General features: G+C 36.6%; 1 protein-coding gene across 1 annotated transcript in view; it reads left to right on the top strand.

The window, feature by feature from the left end:
* LRBA (LPS responsive beige-like anchor protein) overlaps positions 1-19942 on the top strand; it is a 400308-nt gene that overhangs the window by 340786 nt on the left and 39580 nt on the right. Inside the window, exons 48-50 of the mRNA XM_057402038.1 lie at positions 902-1069; positions 16236-16325; positions 19597-19789. Of these exons, the coding sequence (XP_057258021.1) occupies positions 902-1069; positions 16236-16325; positions 19597-19789 (451 nt within the window). The remainder of the gene's footprint in view (positions 1-901; positions 1070-16235; positions 16326-19596; positions 19790-19942) is intronic.

Here is a 19942-nt window from a genome sequence, read left to right on the forward strand (position 1 = left end):
TGCAAATTGCAGACTGATTTGCTTGGTTTTCAGATTAATTTTAACTTCCTCTGCTCAAAATTAGGAATTTCCTTTACAAGGAAAATGCCGTTTGTTTCCTTAGATGAAGAGAATATCAGACTTTGTTGTGTTGTTTTGCTTGCTCATTCAAACAAGAATATATTGAACCCTCTGTATAAAGCAGAGGAATCAAATCCTGGTAGTGACTCAGTCGAGATGAATTAACTCTTTAGATGCCAATGATTTTTAGGTTGTCTTTTAATGCATTTGTACTGTATCTAATACCATTATGAGAGATTCATTATTGTTTGGATGCTTTGTCTTCGGAATTGGATTGTAACTGGACAGTATCTTCAGAAAAGTGGCTTAATCATTCAGCATTGTGCTGCTTCTGTGTATGTCTATATAAGACATATATACAAGACATTCATAGAAGTAATAGCAGTTTGGTACTATGTTAAATAATTTGTACCCTAACATCCCTAGTTAGTTCAGTTTCCCCAGGTCTGTTGATCTCTCTGTCAGAATCGGACTATCATGCTGTTATTGTTCACTGTGCAGATCGCACCGAAAAGCACTATTACATCTTGAAAGTTCATAAAAACATTACCAGCTGTCCATAAATGCATAAATGCTTTCCACTTACTGTCTTTTTTCTTATTCCCACTATTAAAGGTTTAAAGCAAGCTCATCTGATCAGTGGGGATTAGGGCATGAGACTGGCATCTGTCACAGGGCCGACCTTATTTTTGGTAAAATGTCCAACATACTGTTAGCAGTTCTGTATGTAGACCTGTTAAGATTTTTGCATGGTATTAAAAAATGCTGCTACTTAGTAATGACTAAATGATGACTAACCGGCAAACTCAGTGTATTTTCTGTCTGGGTTTTTTTTTCACAGGCATTAGAAAGTGAGTTTGTTTCCTGCCAGCTTCACCAGTGGATTGATCTGATTTTTGGCTACAAGCAGCAAGGGCCAGAGGCTGTTAGGTCCCTGAATGTATTCTACTATTTGACTTATGAAGGAGCTGTTAACTTGAGTTCAATAACGGATTCCATATTAAGAGAGGTAAGTTTGTACTTTAAATATAGGAAACCAAAATCTTTGTTAACCACTTCAGTATTGAAAGTGTAAAGACTCCATTTTCAAGGCTGAGTGTTCAAATCCTTGTGTTCTCTTGCGGTTTGGCTACAGGCCAATCAAGTGCAAGGTGCCTGAACTGGTTGTCACAGCATGCAAAATTAGGGGAACAAGTATGCAAGTTGTTCTTAAATTTTGTGCACCTGGATTCAGCACAAAGTGGATGCCAATATAAAAATAAATGTTCAAGGGTTGCTTCAGCTGCTGAGGACAGTCATTTTTTTGATTTGGCTTGCACTTTTGAATTTATAGTTTTAACACTTCTCTTTTAATGCAATCCTGCATATGTAGTACACATCAAACACCACAGTGGTGTAGCTTCTGTTATTTTTATTTGGTTTGCTATCAAATTAATAATTTGTCCTGTATTTTTCATATGCAAAAATATTCAAACATTGGAAAGATCAGTAGTCTCACTCAGACTCTGTACTATTCAGAAAATCTTTTTGTTAAAGTATCCCTTAGGATATCATGGGCTTAAAGACTTCACCTTCCTCCATCTAATCAGATGTTTAAAAATAAAGGGCAGGTTGCGGTGGGTGATTAAAATAGGCCTTGGATCGGTTTTATGTCTTCTGTTCAGAAAATACATTGGTGTCAAGCGTAGCTGTAAGTATATTAATTGCAGAATAAATGTAACTGGATCTTTATTATAAAATACCCTGAGTTCCTGAGAATAAAGTAATATGCATGCTATCAACAATTTTATTTAAAAGGGTGAGTAGATGTATACTAAAGGGAATATATGTGTGAACTGAATGAAAACAAGATTGAAGACATCATTTCTGCTTACAATTATTAGGTTTGAAGTCCACTGTAGATTGAGGCTAATTTTAATTGAAAGGTTTTTTTAATTTTTGTTTAGTGAAAGATGATCTGAGAAGTAGACAAGTATTATTTCATGTAACAGTATTTTCTCTGTAGCTACTGTCTATCTGGCTGTGTCACCTTGACATTCTCTGGATAAGAAGTCACATTGTAGCAGCACAGTGGTTTGTAGCTGGCTTGTGGGCGCAGTGGAAGAGTTTAGGTGGCATATAGGGCAGGTAGGGGCATACAAGGACTGGCTTGAGTACTAAAAGTGATGGCTGGGTGAGGTTGTTATATGGATTGCCATCATTCTTCAGACTGCATCTTGGTCTAATTTGAGCTAAAATACAGAGGTTGCACATAAATACATAATACATTTCATGGAGCTAAGGAAAGAGATACTGGAACACTTGGCTTTAAGAAAAAAGTGTCATAATCTGGGTTTGAAACAGTTATTAAGCCAAAGGCACTGGATTTTCACCCTGTCATATTTTTATTTAATTCATAATTGTTTGACCTCTTTACACTGACAAGAAAATACTCTTACTTTGCAAGAGTGTTTTTTAGACTCTTGAAGTGCTAGGTTTGAGATGAAACAATAGACTGGGCATTGTGTGTAATGTGTTCTTAATTTTTATATTAAATGAACCATCATTTATGGATCTAATAATTGAAGTAGTATTAATCAAAATAGTGGTCTGCCGCACACAATTTTTATGTAGTTATACATTTTTCTAGAACAGTTGTATTATCAGTTTAACTGTGATAGGTTCTACTTGTGTCATAGCTTTAGAAAAAGTAATTTAAGACCAGGGAAGTTACAAATCTGTCTGGAAGTGTGGATCATCTCAGTTTGAGAAGCATTCACTTTGTACTTCTATAAATATATAAATATATTTTGTTACCAAATCTTTTGAATTTTGTCATGGTTTTACTGTACTTCAGTAAAAAGTTTCATATTTTGGGTTGTTCTGTGCTGCCTCAACTGAGTGACATATAAAAATGAAAACAGGAGAGAGAGAATAACAGTCTTGTTGAGTTCATAATAATGGAGTAGCTTAGCAGCAGCAGCATTTCAAAACACTACTGATGGTGTCAAAAATACATGCTGATGAATGCAGGCAGCAGAATGAATGGTTATCTTGCAGCATTTTCACTCTGAGTTACTTGAAGATTGGTCCAAATGGAATGTTTTTATTTAGTATTTTTATCCAGATCAGCAAAACGGTAAAAAGATTCCTGTTTAGTAGTATCCCTTGCTATTTACATGTATTTTTAAATCATTTTTTTATTATGAAAATGTGTATATGTAATTTGAAATGGTACACAGGATCAGCTCTGGTGTGATATTGATAGTGCAGAGATTTAATGACTGTCATCACCAGTGGCGCGTTATTCTGTTTTTACTTATGAGTAGAGATGAAAGTAATAAAAAATCTGTTTGTGTGTACATCTATGTGCATAATCATTCAATATCTATGTGCTAAATGAATTTATCATGCACCTTTGACAGCCTCACCTTCTTCCTGCTTACTAATCCATTTCCCTGGGGACCTGTGCTAACGTTCTGTACTGCTGAGCAGCTTCAATCAGCATTTATTTTTCTCCTTCAGTCAGCTTGCTAGAAAATATTTCTTCTTTTCTCCACCAGATTCCTGGTTAGAGGCCAAATGAATTTCTGATCTGGACAATTAACAGTATGTTTAGGCAGGCATGACACCTCAGATTTAGTATCCATTTATGAGGCAACTATTAGACCAGAGATTTTACTCTGGATTTTTTGTTTTCAAAAGGGATGCTTTTGACTTTCTCCTCTTGATAAGTTTCAGGGTTTGGATCTTAAAATCTTAACAGTTGTAGCAGACAAATTTTTTTTATTTGCAAGCATGAAATGGAGAAGTTTCTATTTGCGCTATGAGTTGCAAGTTACAGAGTCTTTTTGGTATCCTATGGAAATAATAGCATGTGCTTAAACCATGGTAATTTCTCTACATGGATAGTCTATACTAGGCCTGGACCACATCAGTAATGAGAAGCCTATGATACACATGTTTCTGAAGTATCTTCACAGATAAAGTATGGGTATTGGTGACCTAACTCATCAGGAGAGGCCACACACAGAATAATAGTGGAAGGAACTGAGGAGGGGAGGAGTGTAGGTTAATGCAGAATTTCCTTAGGTCTCCTAAATGGCTCCAACTGGCACCTTTATTTTTATAGGCAGTCAGGTTATATATATTACAAGAAGGAAGCACTCGTCTAGGAAGGAAAACTACTTGATTAAAACCATATTCCACCTTTTTTTTTTTTCTAACTGAAAATGTAGAACTTTTACATCCTCTTGTACTGCTGTGAACAATTTTTTCCTGCCATTCTTTCTGCCTATGGGAATAAAGGAAGTAAAGTATTTTGAAAGGATCTGACTGCTATAATAGAAAATTTTAAACTAAAATGCAAACCGTGGGCCACATGCTACCTTTTGGCAGATAAACCCTGGGGAGTGCAAAGCTTGCATAATTCAAAGGCAAATCTCAGGGGGAGGGAAGTAGATCAAGAGAGAAGGGTTTGAGTCACAGTCAGTGGGGGAAGGGAACTGTAACCAGGAGAATCCAGGCAAGAGATCCAGTATATCTGCTGGCATATCTGTGTACTACTCATCCTGCAGACACCATTCCTTTATCCTCTTCTTTTTTCTTGAACCATTTTAGCAGTATTATCACTGACTCTGATTCTTGTGTATCTTGCTGAAAGAGGTTACAAGTGTAGGGAGAAGTTGCTGTTCAGCTGACAAGTAGTAAATATCACATATCTTTATGGTGGAGGCAGAGGCATGCTGTATGACTACCTTCTGTTGACTTGTTCTTGGACATCATGTTTTGATATATGGAACTCCAAAGCACAAGATCTGCTGTGGAGCGGTTTTTTTGTTGCCTGTATGGAATAGGCAGGAAGTCACTGTAGCACAGATAAATGTCATTCAACCATTCTGGAGACAATTCACAGCACCTTTTTATCAGAAATTCTGCTCTCTTTTTACAATAGCCGTCCAAGGATGGCAAAAAAATAGTAGTAGAATTAGACCCAAGTCATTCAGACAAGCAACTGATTAAGAGGTGAAGCACAATCCATAGAAAATATTTGTATCTTTTGGACTGAATGGTGGGTATTCCATTAGTACCTTGGTCAGAAGACTGTAAATTCCTCGTCTCTGGCATAGTGTAACAAAGGGTGATCATGAATTTGGGCTGCACACAGAATTCCTAATTACAAGTCCATGTCTCCAGTGATATCCCTGTGCATGAACACTGGTTAAACATGAAGAAAAGAGATTATGTTAATAGTGGTAAGGCAAAATATTACTTGAAAAACACGTCATCGATTTACTACAGGAACCCCTGAGCCCAGGGGTTGTACTAAATTTTGTAGAACACTTATCAAAAAACACCTAACCATACTATTTAAATAATTTTTAAAATATCATCTGATATGAATTAGCAATTAAGGAAGAGTGATGATTTTTACATTTGCAACAGTAGTTCAAAAAAGGTGAGAATAGGTCCCATCCAATTAATACCCCACATGCTTTCATTAAGTGATGTGCTTTTAGCTGTAGATGATTCAGTTGTTTCATAGATTTTCCTTTGAAGAGAAGATTCCTTTTTGTTACAGGAAGGTAATCTGTTTAACATTAGGAAGCACAGTTATCTGCATCCTATCGGCACCTTTATTTCTGCACTTGATATCTTATTTCCATATGAACTGAAACTTCAGAAATTGTGAAGAATCAGCTTGGACACAGCATTTGGTATGTTATTTAAATATGCCACTTCTGATTATATAAAAAGATGAAATAATTCCTTTATTTCCAGTTTTAAGGCATATGGGACAAATTATTTATGGATAATAGCTTTTAAATGTTGCCTGAGATTAATATCTTTTGGTAAGTTTTACGCATCTTAAACCTATCTCTTATGAGTCTAATTTTATTTTTAAATATTTACAGTTTGAGAGACTTCTGTTCTTTCCAAAAGACGTTATAAGGATGTTTAGTTTACATGACCCCAGTTTCACAACAGCAGTAGCAGATCTGATATCTTATCCCAGAGAAAGCATTTTTGGCCTTTTAGCTGTGTTCATGGTGGGACTTAATAGCATATTTCAGCTGTAACTCAGCTGGAGAACTCTGACAACAGTGAATCTTTCACAAAGTATAAACACGACTTGTATTTATAGCATAGTTAACATTTACTAAATAGTTGGGAAAGTGATCAGTCTGTTTTTAGCAGGTTGGGCAACAGTCTTTGTTGTGGCTACAGCAAGCTTTAAAAAGTAGGATAAAGTGATTAGAAAATACTGTCAGAGGGCAGTAAATTTAGATGTGCTGAATTCAGTAAGTAATGAATTCATCAGGCAAAATTCGAAGTTCTGCAGAAACAATCTTTGAATCATCTCTGGCCAGAAGTGTGTTGCACAGATGGCATGCTTGACGTTACACAGCACAGGAACAGTGTGAAAGGCCAAGTAAATGTTAAGAATCAGTCTAGTTTTAATTGCAAATTTGTAATAAAATACCATTATATGGAACCAGCATTAAGAAGCCTGTATTCAAAGGGAGCATACTGATTTCATAGCTGAGGAGAGGTGGACTTGTCAAGTACAGCCAGTCCTGTGCCCTGGTCTTTCCCTCTGAAGGTGTGTGAATCCTGTGCAGAGCAGGATTGTGTAACAAAAACAGGGCCTCTGATGCTGTTGTGGGTGGGCAGGTACCACTGCTGCATGAAACCAGCTTGTCTGAGTATCGGGACTCACTCACAAAAAGATGAACTTTTTTTTTTTTTTTTTTGGTAAAAGGAGCACTGAAATAATAGAAGACGATTCCTGCCAGCAGTTCGTATCATTTACCTGTTAATTCAGGCAGCTGACACTGTGACCTGTCTGTAATGATGGGAGGTAAACAGGCAAAATGAGCATAAGCAAGTGTTTGCTGTGATATCTGGGAGGTGTGACACTCCTTTGATTCCATTCATCCCAGAATCTGACATGATGAATAGAGGATTTATTGCCCTTTGTTTTAAATTTATTTTAACTGTATTTACTACAGCACTTAGAAACAGGCATAAAAGTATTCATCTAGGTTTCGATCTGGAAAAATATTTGTCCTGGATGTTCTCTTTTGTGCTTCATTACAGAATAGATTCTAATTTCATCTGGTGCTTCTGTCTCTGTATCCAGCAGGAAAAAGAGTGCTATTTTAGAGTTAATAAAAGCAGGACTGAGATGCCTGATGTATAAGTATTTGAAAAAATTAAGAATAAAACAACTACTTTGGCTGGGAGCAGTAAAGCTTTCTGGAAGGAGGTAACTCATGTAAATCAGTTCTTCAGCTCTGAGTGCTTTTCTCCTCAGCCCCTGATTGAAATTCAAAGGATAGAAATTTTCAGCACAGTCAGTTACCTCACCTCTTCTTGCTTGACCTGTCTTGTGGTTCTATCAGAGCCAGAGAGGCCTTGAGACCCCCTGGGCTCTTTACATTTTCATTTGTGCCTGGCTGGTCAGTCTTAGATAGCTGACATATTTGTTGGCCAGCCTTAAATAAGGAAGAGTAATCGAAAGGTAAACAAGGGATGGAAGAAAGTGACATTCATAATCCTTCAAAAATAATTTTTTTTTAGTAAAAAGTATTTCCATTTTTTAACTTCTTTTTTCTCTTCTGTATGTTTAAAGGATGAGATATACTAGTGTGTAATAGCTACAGTTAACATACATGAATTAATTTAGCCTTGAATCAAACATGGAAGTGAACAGGATACAAAAATTTCATTACTCTTTTTGTCATCAGCATGATTTGATTATTTGCAGACTCTATGCAGTCCAAGCTATATCTCTGTTGACTTTCACAGTAACTGGGAAACTGAAATTTTTTGATAGGAGTGTTTTCATTCTGTTCTTACTGCAGCCTAGGGTGTCCAGCTCATCAGTGTTCCCACGGTGTTTGCAGGTGGTGTGTTATTTACTTACCAAACTGTATTATATTAGTTATTAGTTATATTTGAACAAGAGCTGCTACTTGAGTGAGAAAGCATGTGGTCAAGCTGAAGGTGCTTTTCCTCAAACAGTGTCCAAAACTAAAGTCTCACTTAAACGTTACATTTTAGTAAATGATAACAAAAATTCCATAAATTGCAGTAGAAAACTCTGAGATAATATTGTACCCATGCTTTCAAGAAAGCAAGTTTGATCTTGCAAGTAGTACTTATAACTTAAATAAATATATTTCAGAGTTTAGCCAAATGAGTTATTTGTTTCTTTTTCACAATTGTTACAGATTCTGAAAGATGATCACGCAAAACGGTTTAAAGACCATTAAATGTTGGATTTCTACGTCAGTTTATTAACCTCCTTCAGATCAAAATGGTTTATTTTAATGAAGCTTTTTTATTTAATAAATAGAGATGGCATCAAAGTTGAAGAAATTCCATAGAATACGAACAGATTGGAATAGATTCCTTTTTTCTGGAGGAAAAAGTTTTATATGGAAAATATCTGGAGTTGGCTAAATAGGAAGTAGGCTATGTGAAAGTAGCAAGTTTTGACGGTTAGGTTTAGCTGTTTAGAGAAGTGACTTAATGTCAGAAATCGGTGTAGTTTCAAGTTATTGCACAGAACAGTGCCACTACTTTCTATGTGATAATTATTGATTTTAAATGAAAGCAGTGAGCTGCTCTCTTAAAACCTTCAACTGCCACAAAGGAGAGAGGCATGAAGTAGTTTTGGTTGTGGTGCTCAAATAAAACATTTGTTATATTTTTATAAACATTTTTATATAGTTGATATATTTTTAAAAATAGAGCTGCTTAGGATTTTGCTTGTACTGACTCCAGTTTTATTTGCAGGTCTGTAAATTCATCTTAACTTTCTTTTTGGATTCTTTTCCCTTTTTACTTTGTCGGTCTCTTTGAAGTACTACCAGACCTGTTTTTCTAGTTCTAGTTTTTTTTTTCTGCTTCTTTCCAGTAGCCAAAGATTTAGGTGTTTTGAATGAGCACATCAGTGCTTCAGATAGAGATACTGTTTGAAATTATCCATGAACCCAGTGCCTCTGAACATTATTGAGTGACATTTGTTTCTGTTGGTTGTGTCTGCTCTGACTAACTGGTTTCTTTCAGATTGGCAGCTGGGATTACGCTGCAGTAGACGGACAGCTGCGTGAACTGGAGATTGCAGCCAGGCCATGCTATGCCTCTGTCCAATATGCCTGGAATGTATATATTCAGATTGGAGTAACTTGTGTAGCCCTGAGGGGGATCTCTTTATATTCTCACAAGCTGTGATTACTTCCTGTTTTACTTTAATGACTGCCACGTAATTGTCATACTGATTTGTCTGGACAAAAAGGCTTAATTTTAATTTATTCTCACAGAAAATTTCTTAATGTAGTTTAAGAGCTGGCTCAGTGTCTTTGTTTTTAAAGGTGTGGTGGAAGGTGTCCTGTGCTGTGCTCCCTTCTACAATTTTCAGTGATTCATACATTGAATTGCAAATAGCTTTGAGAAAAAAAAATTTGTGTAGGGTAATTTCTCCCCCCTCCTCCAGGTATCTTAGTGTTTTGGACTTAATAAGTAACAAGTGGTTAGACTATTAAGCAACTTCCAGACAACTTGGTATTTTGAACAGACAGAAGGAACTGAAATTAAGGAGGAAAGGAGGTCAGATATTATACAACAGATGTGTTTCTTGCAAGAAAGCTATAAGGAAAGAAGAAAAAAAACCCCTTGTTTCATTTATATGTGATGGCTTTCATTTATACTTTTTTATGTTGTTTTGTATAATGAGGCATACTCAGTTTTGTTACATATATCCCTAATGCACCACAGCAAGCAAAAGTTATACACTTTTTATTTCATACCAACGTGCTAGTGTACTCTAATGATGTCCTCCTCCCCCTCCCTGCAGGTTGTTGACAATATTTCTGCCCCGCTTCAGCTCTGAACCTATAAACCTGTGTTGCTGGGGTTGAAGTAGTAACTGCATTAGTGGGCTGCAGCAGGCATCTTTTACACTTCGCTTGGTTAACGGAGGATATATCACAAGCATTTTTAGTCATGTTTAATGATACCTAGAGAACAGTATGTAACTCTTGATCTTGTCCGTTCTTCTCTCCTTGTTCCCTTCCTTGTGATTTACTAGATTTCAGAGCTAGTGTAGGTAATTTTGTTTAAAGCAGTACATTAAGTGAATAGAGCAATGATTAAAAAAAAAAAATTAAATGATTCAGTATAAAAGGGTTGATTTGTGAAGCTGAAATAAGAGAAGGATTTTTCTGGTTTGGCATAAAAAAATTAGGTTGCTCATCTTATTTCAGTGGCTGGGAGCGTGTGAATTTATGATACTAAGATTTGAGCACTGTATTTTTTCCCTGGGTCAAGTGTAGAGCGATATCCCTAGGGCAGTTGTACAGTCAGCAAGCATATACATTGCCTGTGTCAGAAAAGCATTTTGCCCATTTTTCACAATCTTGATCTAACAGGGATTGTTATGAAGCCAGGGGAGATGGTACTACAAAGAGCTTCTCTGCTTCTATTCTATAATCTTTAGCCTGTTTCCAGCAATTTTATCTAATTGCTATGAATCCTGCTTGTTCTCCAGCTTGTGTTATCTGTGTTTCTGTAGTCCGTAAGGAATTTAACTAAGAATCTTACCGTAGGACTGTGACTATCTGGTCAGAAGAGGTTTTTGTGATCACTTGTTATCAGAGCTTGATTTTAATCACTGTCCCATGGGGAAAGGAGTAGTCAGTTGGCTGCTAAGCCATTCAACTTCTGTTGAATGGCTTTCTGAGGGGAAACCTGTCAAATAGTCTGCGTTCTCTGGTGCTGTAAAGCAACATCTGGGTGGAAGGAAAGGGAAAGCAAGTAATCATAATTGCATATTGCTCAAGCCAATAGAAATCACTGAGGAACATGTGTGTAAACCTTTTTGAATATTGAAAAGTGAGGTAGGAACGGCAGAGAGCCAAAGTAATTATTTTTGCAAGGGCTCTTGTTTTCTGGACATAAATACTGGGTAGAAACATGGAGGATGAGCCCAAAACATTTTCTGTCCCTAAAATGTATGCTGGAAGAATAATTACAATGCATGATGTTATTTCACTTGGCTTTTCAAATGTTTGGCAATTAAAACTTACAGATTTGAGAAATAACTGGAAATACTTCAGTGTAGATCTGTAAAGGCACATTGACTGAAAATAGCCTCTTTGTAACAAATGGTGAGGTTGTAGGTTGTGCATTCAGACAGAGGCGTGTATTTTAACATGGATATGCCCTGCCGTTAGACTTCTCAGACATTTGTGTCTGAGCAGCCATGATGAAAGCAACTCTGAGCTAGTCTCTTTAAGGGTCTTTAAATCTAGAGTGAAATGGTGTATGTCTTGCTTTTTAACTATATGGGCCTTCATTTCAGAATCTGAGTTCAAAACTAAAGACCGTTTCATTCTTTCTCTGTGACACTCACTGCAGTTTCCCCTCCACCCACCCTCCCTCCCTCATATTTAATTTTATAGTTCTTTCAGACATAAACATGAAAAAAAAGCAATTTTGACTTAGTTTCTGAGTGTTGCTGCAAAGAAAAGTAACAAACATCTGTTTTTACCTTAAGTGCATCCATATGTTCAACCTCCCCATCACCCTCCTTCCCAAAAAATTTACAGCCGTATTTGGTGGGTACTGCATACTGCTGAATTAACTTTCTTCACAGTTAGATTAGAGGGTAAGTTCAGAGACTGAAAATATCCATACTTAGCAGTGGCCAGAAACTACATTATATCTAAGCCAAGTTTTCAGGTTTTTTACTTTTCCTCTTTTAATTTACTTCCCTGTTCCCTTTCTCCCCTTCCTACCCTACAAGAAAAGAGGAGATTATCCAGGTTATTGTGGTAATCGGATAAATGCTAACTTGAGAAATTTTCTGATGGCTTTCATATTTTAATTAACATTCAGAATACCGTGTTTGTCATATAAGTATGATTTGAGATGTATGCGGTGTGGATTATTGAAAAGAGTTAGTACCCTTGTTTCATTTTATTACTTCTTGTTGTAGCATCTGGAACAATTCTGACCTTACCGAAGTTTTGTTTTAGTAGAGGATTAACAGGAAGAAGGCTATTTTACTGAGATACTTGAGAAGAAGTGAAACAAAATGTTGAATGATGTTATCTTTGTGGTAGGCAGAATGCTTTCACAGATGAGAGCCTGTGGAACTAAAGATATCTTTCAAACAAAGTTTATTCCTTTCCAGTTAGATCATGCCTTTAATAGATGTGAAACTAGTTGTGTGAATTTCGTAAATATTTCTACCTACAATAATCTGAATAGTTCTATGCTCCAGAGGGATTCAGCAATGTGAGAACACATGCCCGTCCTCTGCCACTAGAAAACGCTGGCTGTGTCTTAGTAACATCAGGTAATGCTAGTAATACATTTTTCAAGATAAAAGTTAGAACCTGTACTATAATTTATTAGAAAGTTGATGACTTTTCGACTGCTGGTCATTTTACTTTATATTCTCAGGTAAGTGGTAGGTCCTTTTCTTCAAAGGAGATATTAATTATCTCTCTGAGGAAAAGATTCCCTGCTCCTAGCTGATTTTCTTTGACAGGTTGAACAAAAGTCTGTGTGACATCTGGTGGCTACAATGCCCTGTATTTCTCTTTCCATTGTTATGTAAATGGAGAGACTGGGGATTGATTCTAGCTTCACCATCACATGTTTCTGCTGACAGAGGGAGGTCATCTTGCATCCGTCTGTATGTGATTCTTCTGACTGAGACATCAGCAGAACATCAAGCTGACATTTGGATTGACTTTAAATACAATCTGGGAAAAGGAAGAAATCATTTGGGGTTGTTTGTACACTCTCTTGGCCATAATTAAGAAATGTTGAAGCTTAATAAAGAAATCTTTACATTTTTTCTTGGTAATTAAAAGGAATGTGAAAGGTTTTTATCCCAAAGTCTAGCCACTATGTCTTGAAGTAGTTGTCCAAGTAGTTTTTTTTACTCAATAGTTTTTCAAATTTCTTTTGGATCTCTGAAGACATCAGTAACGAGGACACACAGATAACAATACCTGTGCTTTTACTCTATGCATTTTTGATGTTTTATGAAACCTTGTTACTTGTGGTAGGATATGATCTGAATATAGATTTTTACAGGCTCTGTTGGCTAAAAGGAAAACATTGTGTCAGGGGAATATTGGAATCCTGGAAATGCAGGCTCTCATATTTTTGGAAGGACCAGATGGAACCTAGTGAGTCCAAAAGACTTGTTTGTGACGAAACTGTTAAATCCCAAACTCAAGCTAGATTGTAAACATGGGTGTAGAAACTGTCTGTTAAAGACTAAAGACAGAGAATTTGTGGTCCTCTAAGGCATACTTTCAAAATCATTGTCCCCTTGGTCAGCAGTTCTACCAGCTCTGACAGAACACTACTTGAAAGCAGGCAGTGACTTTCTACTTGCAGGTTGAGTAGAATATTTTATACCTGTTTTTAACATCCCAGAGGGATGCTCTTCTGCACTGAAGAACACTGCTGCTGTTGTGTGGTCTAGGAAAGTGACTATGGTAAGCATCATGTATGTGAGCAAGCACTGGAATCATAACTGTGTCTCTTCCAGTTTTTATGTTGCTGGAAGGTAGTGAGTTCCTCTGAGATCTGGACTGTGGTAAACAGCATTGTACTGCTGATTTTTCATTGATTAAAGCATTATAGCATCTCATTTTTCTTCTACATCAGTTTGGGGTCTTGTTATGCTGAATGTATTTGAAGTATTTGAAATGCTCTGCATCAACATGAGGTATTCTGTGTTTAATTTTCTCTTTCTTAGTACTGGCACTATGTAAGAATAGTTTCTAGGGGTAGCATTGGGAATTAAAGGACATATCAGATTTCATGGGAAGAACAAAATTCTAACTCCCTTTAAATGCTAAACAGGGGCAATTTGGGAATGGAAGTTATTATATTGATCATTAGTTAATACATTAGGAAGTTAACCAATCTGAAGCTTATTATTTCCTCTTTTTATCTGATTATCTTTATTCTGTTTTCAGCTCTAAAAGAAATGCCTGGAAGTTGTGCTTCAATAATATTTTATTAATTTTGTATAATATATCAGATATATATTTTATAGGAAATAAATAGTGGATCCTGTAGATGGTAGGTTTGGTCTAAAGTTTTTACCAAGCACAGAATAACAGACATCCAGGACTGTCTGCATACTGCTCCTTCTGTGTTTTTCTAGTTCTACCCTCAATGCAATGCAGAATTCCCATTTGCTGGTAAAAATGTTCTGCTCATTCTGCAAATGTAAGCAAATCCCTTTAATCTGCATTTTTTCAAACTAACAGCTTTTTATGGAGAGGGCAGAGCTGCTGACCAGTATGCTGTTGCTTTGTTAATGTCTAATGTCTTAAGGGACCTCAAATTCTATGCCCTTGTGATTCCCTTGATATCTCGAGTCATAAAATCCAGATTTGAATTTTAATGTAGCATGTCTCATCACTAGGAAGGGGACTCTGATGGTCTTACTGAGCTTTAGTGTTTCACAAATTTGCTGTTGCTGTTCCTCAGAAGGTACTAGTTAAATCACTTGTGTTTGTATGTCAGATTTCATCCAGCTTTTTGATAAACTTACTGATTCACCAGTTCTTTGAAGATTAAGGCGCTTCCCAGTCTGTACAAGAGTGTTAGAATCTGTCCATAGGGTAATTGCAATTCCTCTTCTGGTGAGTTCAGATATTTCAAAAGCTCTGCCAAAGGTAATAAGGTCAAGTGTTTTAGATGGCATATTTTCAATCACAGAATGATTATTTTTGATGATTGTAAGGCCTCAGGTGTATTCTACTTTGGGTTTTGTTATTTCTGTAAGAGGAAAAAATTGGGTCCTAGTGATAGTCTTTATTATTATCTAAAAATAGTTGTATGTAAGACTAAGTTCAGCATAAGTGTTATTCCGTTGTCTCAAAAATGTTAATGAGTGGCTAAAATAGAGCAGGAAATAGAAGTGTAAGGAGCCTCAAGGTATGTTGAACCGTGAAAAAGAAGAATCTCTGATAGCAAAACACGTTCTAGTAGCTAAAAAGTGGCTAGTGGTTTTGTGCTTCAGCATTCAAGCTTGCCATTTAAACACTTTTTTGAAGGACCTGATTTTCAGGACTTCTTTTGAACATAGGACTTGCTTATGTCTCACCTTTGGTATTCAGCATCACTAGGTGCTTTGAGAACGCAGGGCTCAACGCACCGTGTAGCAGAGAAACTAAAGTATCAGCCCATGTGCAATCTGTTAGCCCACAGGAAATGCAAAGTAGTTTTATTTACTTCAGCTCACAATGAAAGAGATTTGATCTAAGATCCATGATTTAAGATTTTTATTGTTATTATTAGCCTGTTTCTGTGGATAGTGCAGGGCTGGCTGACAAGAAATAATTTACTGAATTTTGACTACTTAATTTTTAATTTAAGCCAGTGGGCAATAACTGGCAACATGGAAAATGAGTTGGACATACCTAGGCAAGAGATAGAAGTTTACACATTTCAGAATCATTATTTTTAAGAAATGACTAAGCATGAGATGGGATTTTCATATATGCCTTATGAAGTGACAAAGCATGTTGCTGAAGATACAAAGTTTTTTTAAAAAGTTTGTTGCAATATATCATTATCAATAGATATAAAATATATCATGTTCTCCTTTAGCTGCATATGTAATCCTGGTTTTGCTGTTGGTACTTCAATACATCCTAAAGTTGTTTGCTCATTTTGAATAAACAAGAAAATAAGAAAACAGCTCGGTATTGCTTTCATTGTAGTTAATGCTGTGAAACTAAGCAGTGGAGTTTAAATAGAAAACAGAACACTTAATGCCTATGGAAACTTTTTAAAAGTTAACTTTTGTTTCTGAGTTATGATACAAACAGGGTAGGCCAGTGTTAGAAAGGAAAAATGGAGCCAATAAAGAGGGTTTCTGATTATAATAGCTTGTTTCTGTTTAATATCATTGAGCAGGATGAGGTTTTGCAGAGTTTCTCATGGAAATAGCATCCACAGTACTAAAAAGATTACCTCATTCTTAGTACCAGTGCCAAGCACTTAGCCCCACAGTGAACACACGGGGTTGATTTTCAACATGAAACAAACCAGAAGTGTGGAATGACATTTTCAGGTGACAGTTACGGTTCTATTCCCTGTAATTAGCACCTCTTAACATGCAAACCTGCCTGTGCCTTTTCCAGGCTGTTGAAGCTCAAATACGAAGTTTTGGACAGACCCCTTCCCAACTGCTCATAGAACCACATCCTCCAAGAAGTTCTGCCATGCAGGTGGTAAGTACCATGTTAACTCTTTGTGACCTCCTATTTTGTTCACTTCCTTTGCTATCTTAAAGTTACAGAACCGATCACTTTGCTTTGTTTTTTTGTGGTCATGGAATGATGTTATTTAAAGCAGCAGATGAGTAATGATTTTGTGTGACTGAGAGTGTATGCAGTGCTTAACTATTTATTTATTGCTGAAAGGATTGTATTGATTTCTAGTACAGACCTTTTTTGTCAGTGTAATCTAAGAACACTTCATCAGTTGATTTTGTTAATACCATACCTGTACAGGTGAGAGCCAGTCATCATGGAGACAATTTAGCTAATCTTTGGCAGATTCCCCGAAAAGCATGGATTTAGGAGGTGGAACTTCCTTGTCTTTTCCCTCAGGCATAGGTTTTCCCCTAAAACCAGGATTACTAGGAATTCATGAGCTGAAACTTACATAGCAAAGAATGTGACCAAATGTGTTTTGCAGTAAAGCTAGGGTAATAAAATCCAGGCAGTGAGCATTAACATGCTTTCCCTTTTACCTCTACTTGTGTCTAATATAATTTTATTATACAAACTATTATTTTGTTACTGATTACGTTCCATATCATGTTGTGTGCTGTCCTTGGGTCTAAAATATCATTTGTGTTGTCATAGATCCAGAGCCAAGCATGTTACGTGATACTCCAACAAGTGGAGCAAGTGGTCTGCTAATTCACAAGTTTTTCAAAATGTTACATTCCCTTATTGTTAAGATCAACATTTTACACTGAAATATAAGAAAAGACATTTTATTCTTGTATGTTCTGTAAGACGTATGTCCTACTCAAGCAGACTAAGATCATTAAAAATATATCTGAAGTGCAAAAGGTTTTAGGAAAATCACACAAAACCCTTAAATATTTCCCAAGTAGCTTATGAGCCTTGTGATGTGGATGTCTAAGAAGCGTAAACTTTCTGGTCAAATTGAGCTACTAGCCTTTCTCAAATATGACATGTGTTGTACCTGAGACTTGCTCAGCTGACTGTCCCCCATCCCCACCTCCCTTTCTGCAGCCTGTACATGCTGCATTTGAAGCTGTGATCGTGCCCTGGGATCCCATGCCCTGGATGGACAGAGCTGATTGTGCTGATCTGTGATCTGTTGGCCCATTACACCTCCCACATAGTGTCTCAGGGCTGCAGACCGCTACAGTGACTTGTGTGGGCTGTCCATGGGGCTCTCCCTTTCAGAAGAGCCTTGTTAACAGGGATGTTGGGAAGCCCAAGTACCCTCATCATCCATGCCATATGTGTATCCATCTGTCATGGTGCCATGCACTAGGCACTTGCTCTAATTTAGAGGCATTTGTTTCAGGAAGAGGAGGAACTTGAGAAGTTGATTGTTGATATGTTTGTCAGACCCATTGTTATATAAATAAATTTGATGCCAGGAAGCAGTTTGTGTGGTTTTATAATAATATTTCTCATGATGCTGAATTAGTAAAGATTTAGTATGTAATGAAAGAAGTTAAATTCTAACTGTTTCTACCTCCCGTGTTTTTGGGGGGACTGAGGTACACACACAGGAAAAAAAAACCTTAGTTCTCTACTTGCTTTGACCAGTTTTGTGGTTATTAATACATGTTTTTATAATGGTACTATATTAAGTGGTTTTCAAAGTGCTATTCGTGGAGCTGAAATGCAGTAAGGATTTTTTTCCTACCACAATTTTGAATTATTTCTAGTTATATTATTTACTGAGCTTTCTGTTTTCACATGTGTGTGTGTGTATGCATGTAGGCATGAATACAGCCAAATTCAAAACTACCACTTGCTGTGTTAAGTGCACGAGCCATAATATACACCAGGTGTAGCAATTAGCAGTCACACGAAGGCTGCCTATTTGTCTGGTTTTGCTGCTGTTGCTGTATCCCCTTGTGTTTTCAACCATCAGATAGCTGGATTTAATTGAGGCCACATCAGATGAGGCATTACTGACACCTTTAATTGAATGAGCATCCAGGGAGGATTAACTCATAATATTGATTGGCTTTTAGCCACTTGCTCAGAAGGGTGTCTGGGTAGCTTATTAGTTGCTTTTATTTACACCTTTATGCAAAGACTGCAAATAGGAATTCATAGAGCAATATGTTTTTCTAAGTACTCTTAATAACTTTTTAAAAAGGAGTGATAAAAATGCAAATGTATTTAATTTTTTTATTAGTTCTGTATAAATATACATTAAATGTATGCACTTACGTACACATATATGTAATGAAATATTGCAGGTGAAAAATAGCTAAGAACACTTCATTAGTGTTCTAATTCAGTTATTAGAAAATTACAAATACTACAGCAATGTGGCTACTGGTGACTAGGTTGTATTTCTGCATCTCAGTGGAGTTCTCATTTTTTAGGTATGCCACGCTATCATAAACGCATTAAGTTTTGCTTTTCCTCCTTATGTTTGATACCCAGAGATAAAGTCCTCAATATTTTGTTTCAACATTTGAAACAGTATTAGTGTAGCTTAGTTTAAAAGTTATTAAACTTTTCAACTTACTAAATTAGAAAACAAAAACTTAAAAATATTATGTTGAAAATGAGAGTCTGGATTCATTCCTTCCCTTTAGTATTTCTAGAAACAACGCAGAATAGCGTCTGTAGTCACGTCCACTTTATCTTCTTTACAACTGCATTTAATTATGTTTGTCCTTTGAAACACATTTGCAGTAAAGTCTTCTACTTTGCATTCATAAATCTTATTTTTGTACACCAGAAATATATACAGAACATATATCTAGTGTATGTGTGTATCTGTTTATTTTAATGTGCTTTCATGTTCTCATCTGGTTTGTAAAGAATTGCAGTCTGCCAATTTAATGGAACTTGAGACAATCTCTGGGAGCAGGGATTTCTCTTGCTCACTTTTTTTGTGTGGGTGTTCCCTCCTAGTTTGGCATTGCTTTCCTTGACATACTATCTCTGCAGATATGAAGGAGAATTCTTCTGGCAGAGATAGGTCATTGGAAACTTTTGGTTTAATCTGCTGTGATCTGTAGCAAAGTTTGTATATAGACACTCTGTGCTCAACAAGGCTCTCAGATTAATAGTGTACATGAAAGTTTTTCTGCCTAAAATGGTTGTTTCCACAAGCCTGTCCAATTATTGCATTTGCTTTCCACTGCAGCTGCTATTGGATCCTGTGTATTTTAATCCAATCTTCCATCTCTTGTCCCGTCTTCTCTTCTCCTTCCCGTGTTTTCTTTTCCCATGTATTTGGGTTCTTGTCGTGTGCACTCAACAGTATCTCCTCCTGCAGAGTCCATTGATGTTCACAGACCAAGCTCAACAGGATGTTATCATGGTTCTAAAGTTCCCGTCCAACTCCCCTGTCGCTCATGTAGCAGCCAACACCCAGCCTGGTCTGGCCACTCCTGCTGTGATCACAGTTACTGCAAATAGGCTATTTGCTGTAAACAAGTGGCATAATCTTCCTGGTAAGTAAATTAAAGTAAGTAGCCTAAGAAACCACTGCCATCAAGCAGTACTTTTGTTGTCAGTTTACAGATTTGCAGCAGAACTGTTTAAAATTTAACATGTCAAGACTAAGTCAAGTTCATTGACGCAGCATGCTCTTCACACATGGACTT

Source organism: Pezoporus wallicus, unplaced genomic scaffold, assembly GCF_028554395.1.
Source record: "Pezoporus wallicus isolate ANWC-B61680 ecotype Strahan unplaced genomic scaffold, APGP_CSIRO_Pwel_v1 contig_7178, whole genome shotgun sequence".
Lineage (NCBI taxonomy): Eukaryota > Metazoa > Chordata > Aves > Psittaciformes > Psittacidae > Pezoporus > Pezoporus wallicus.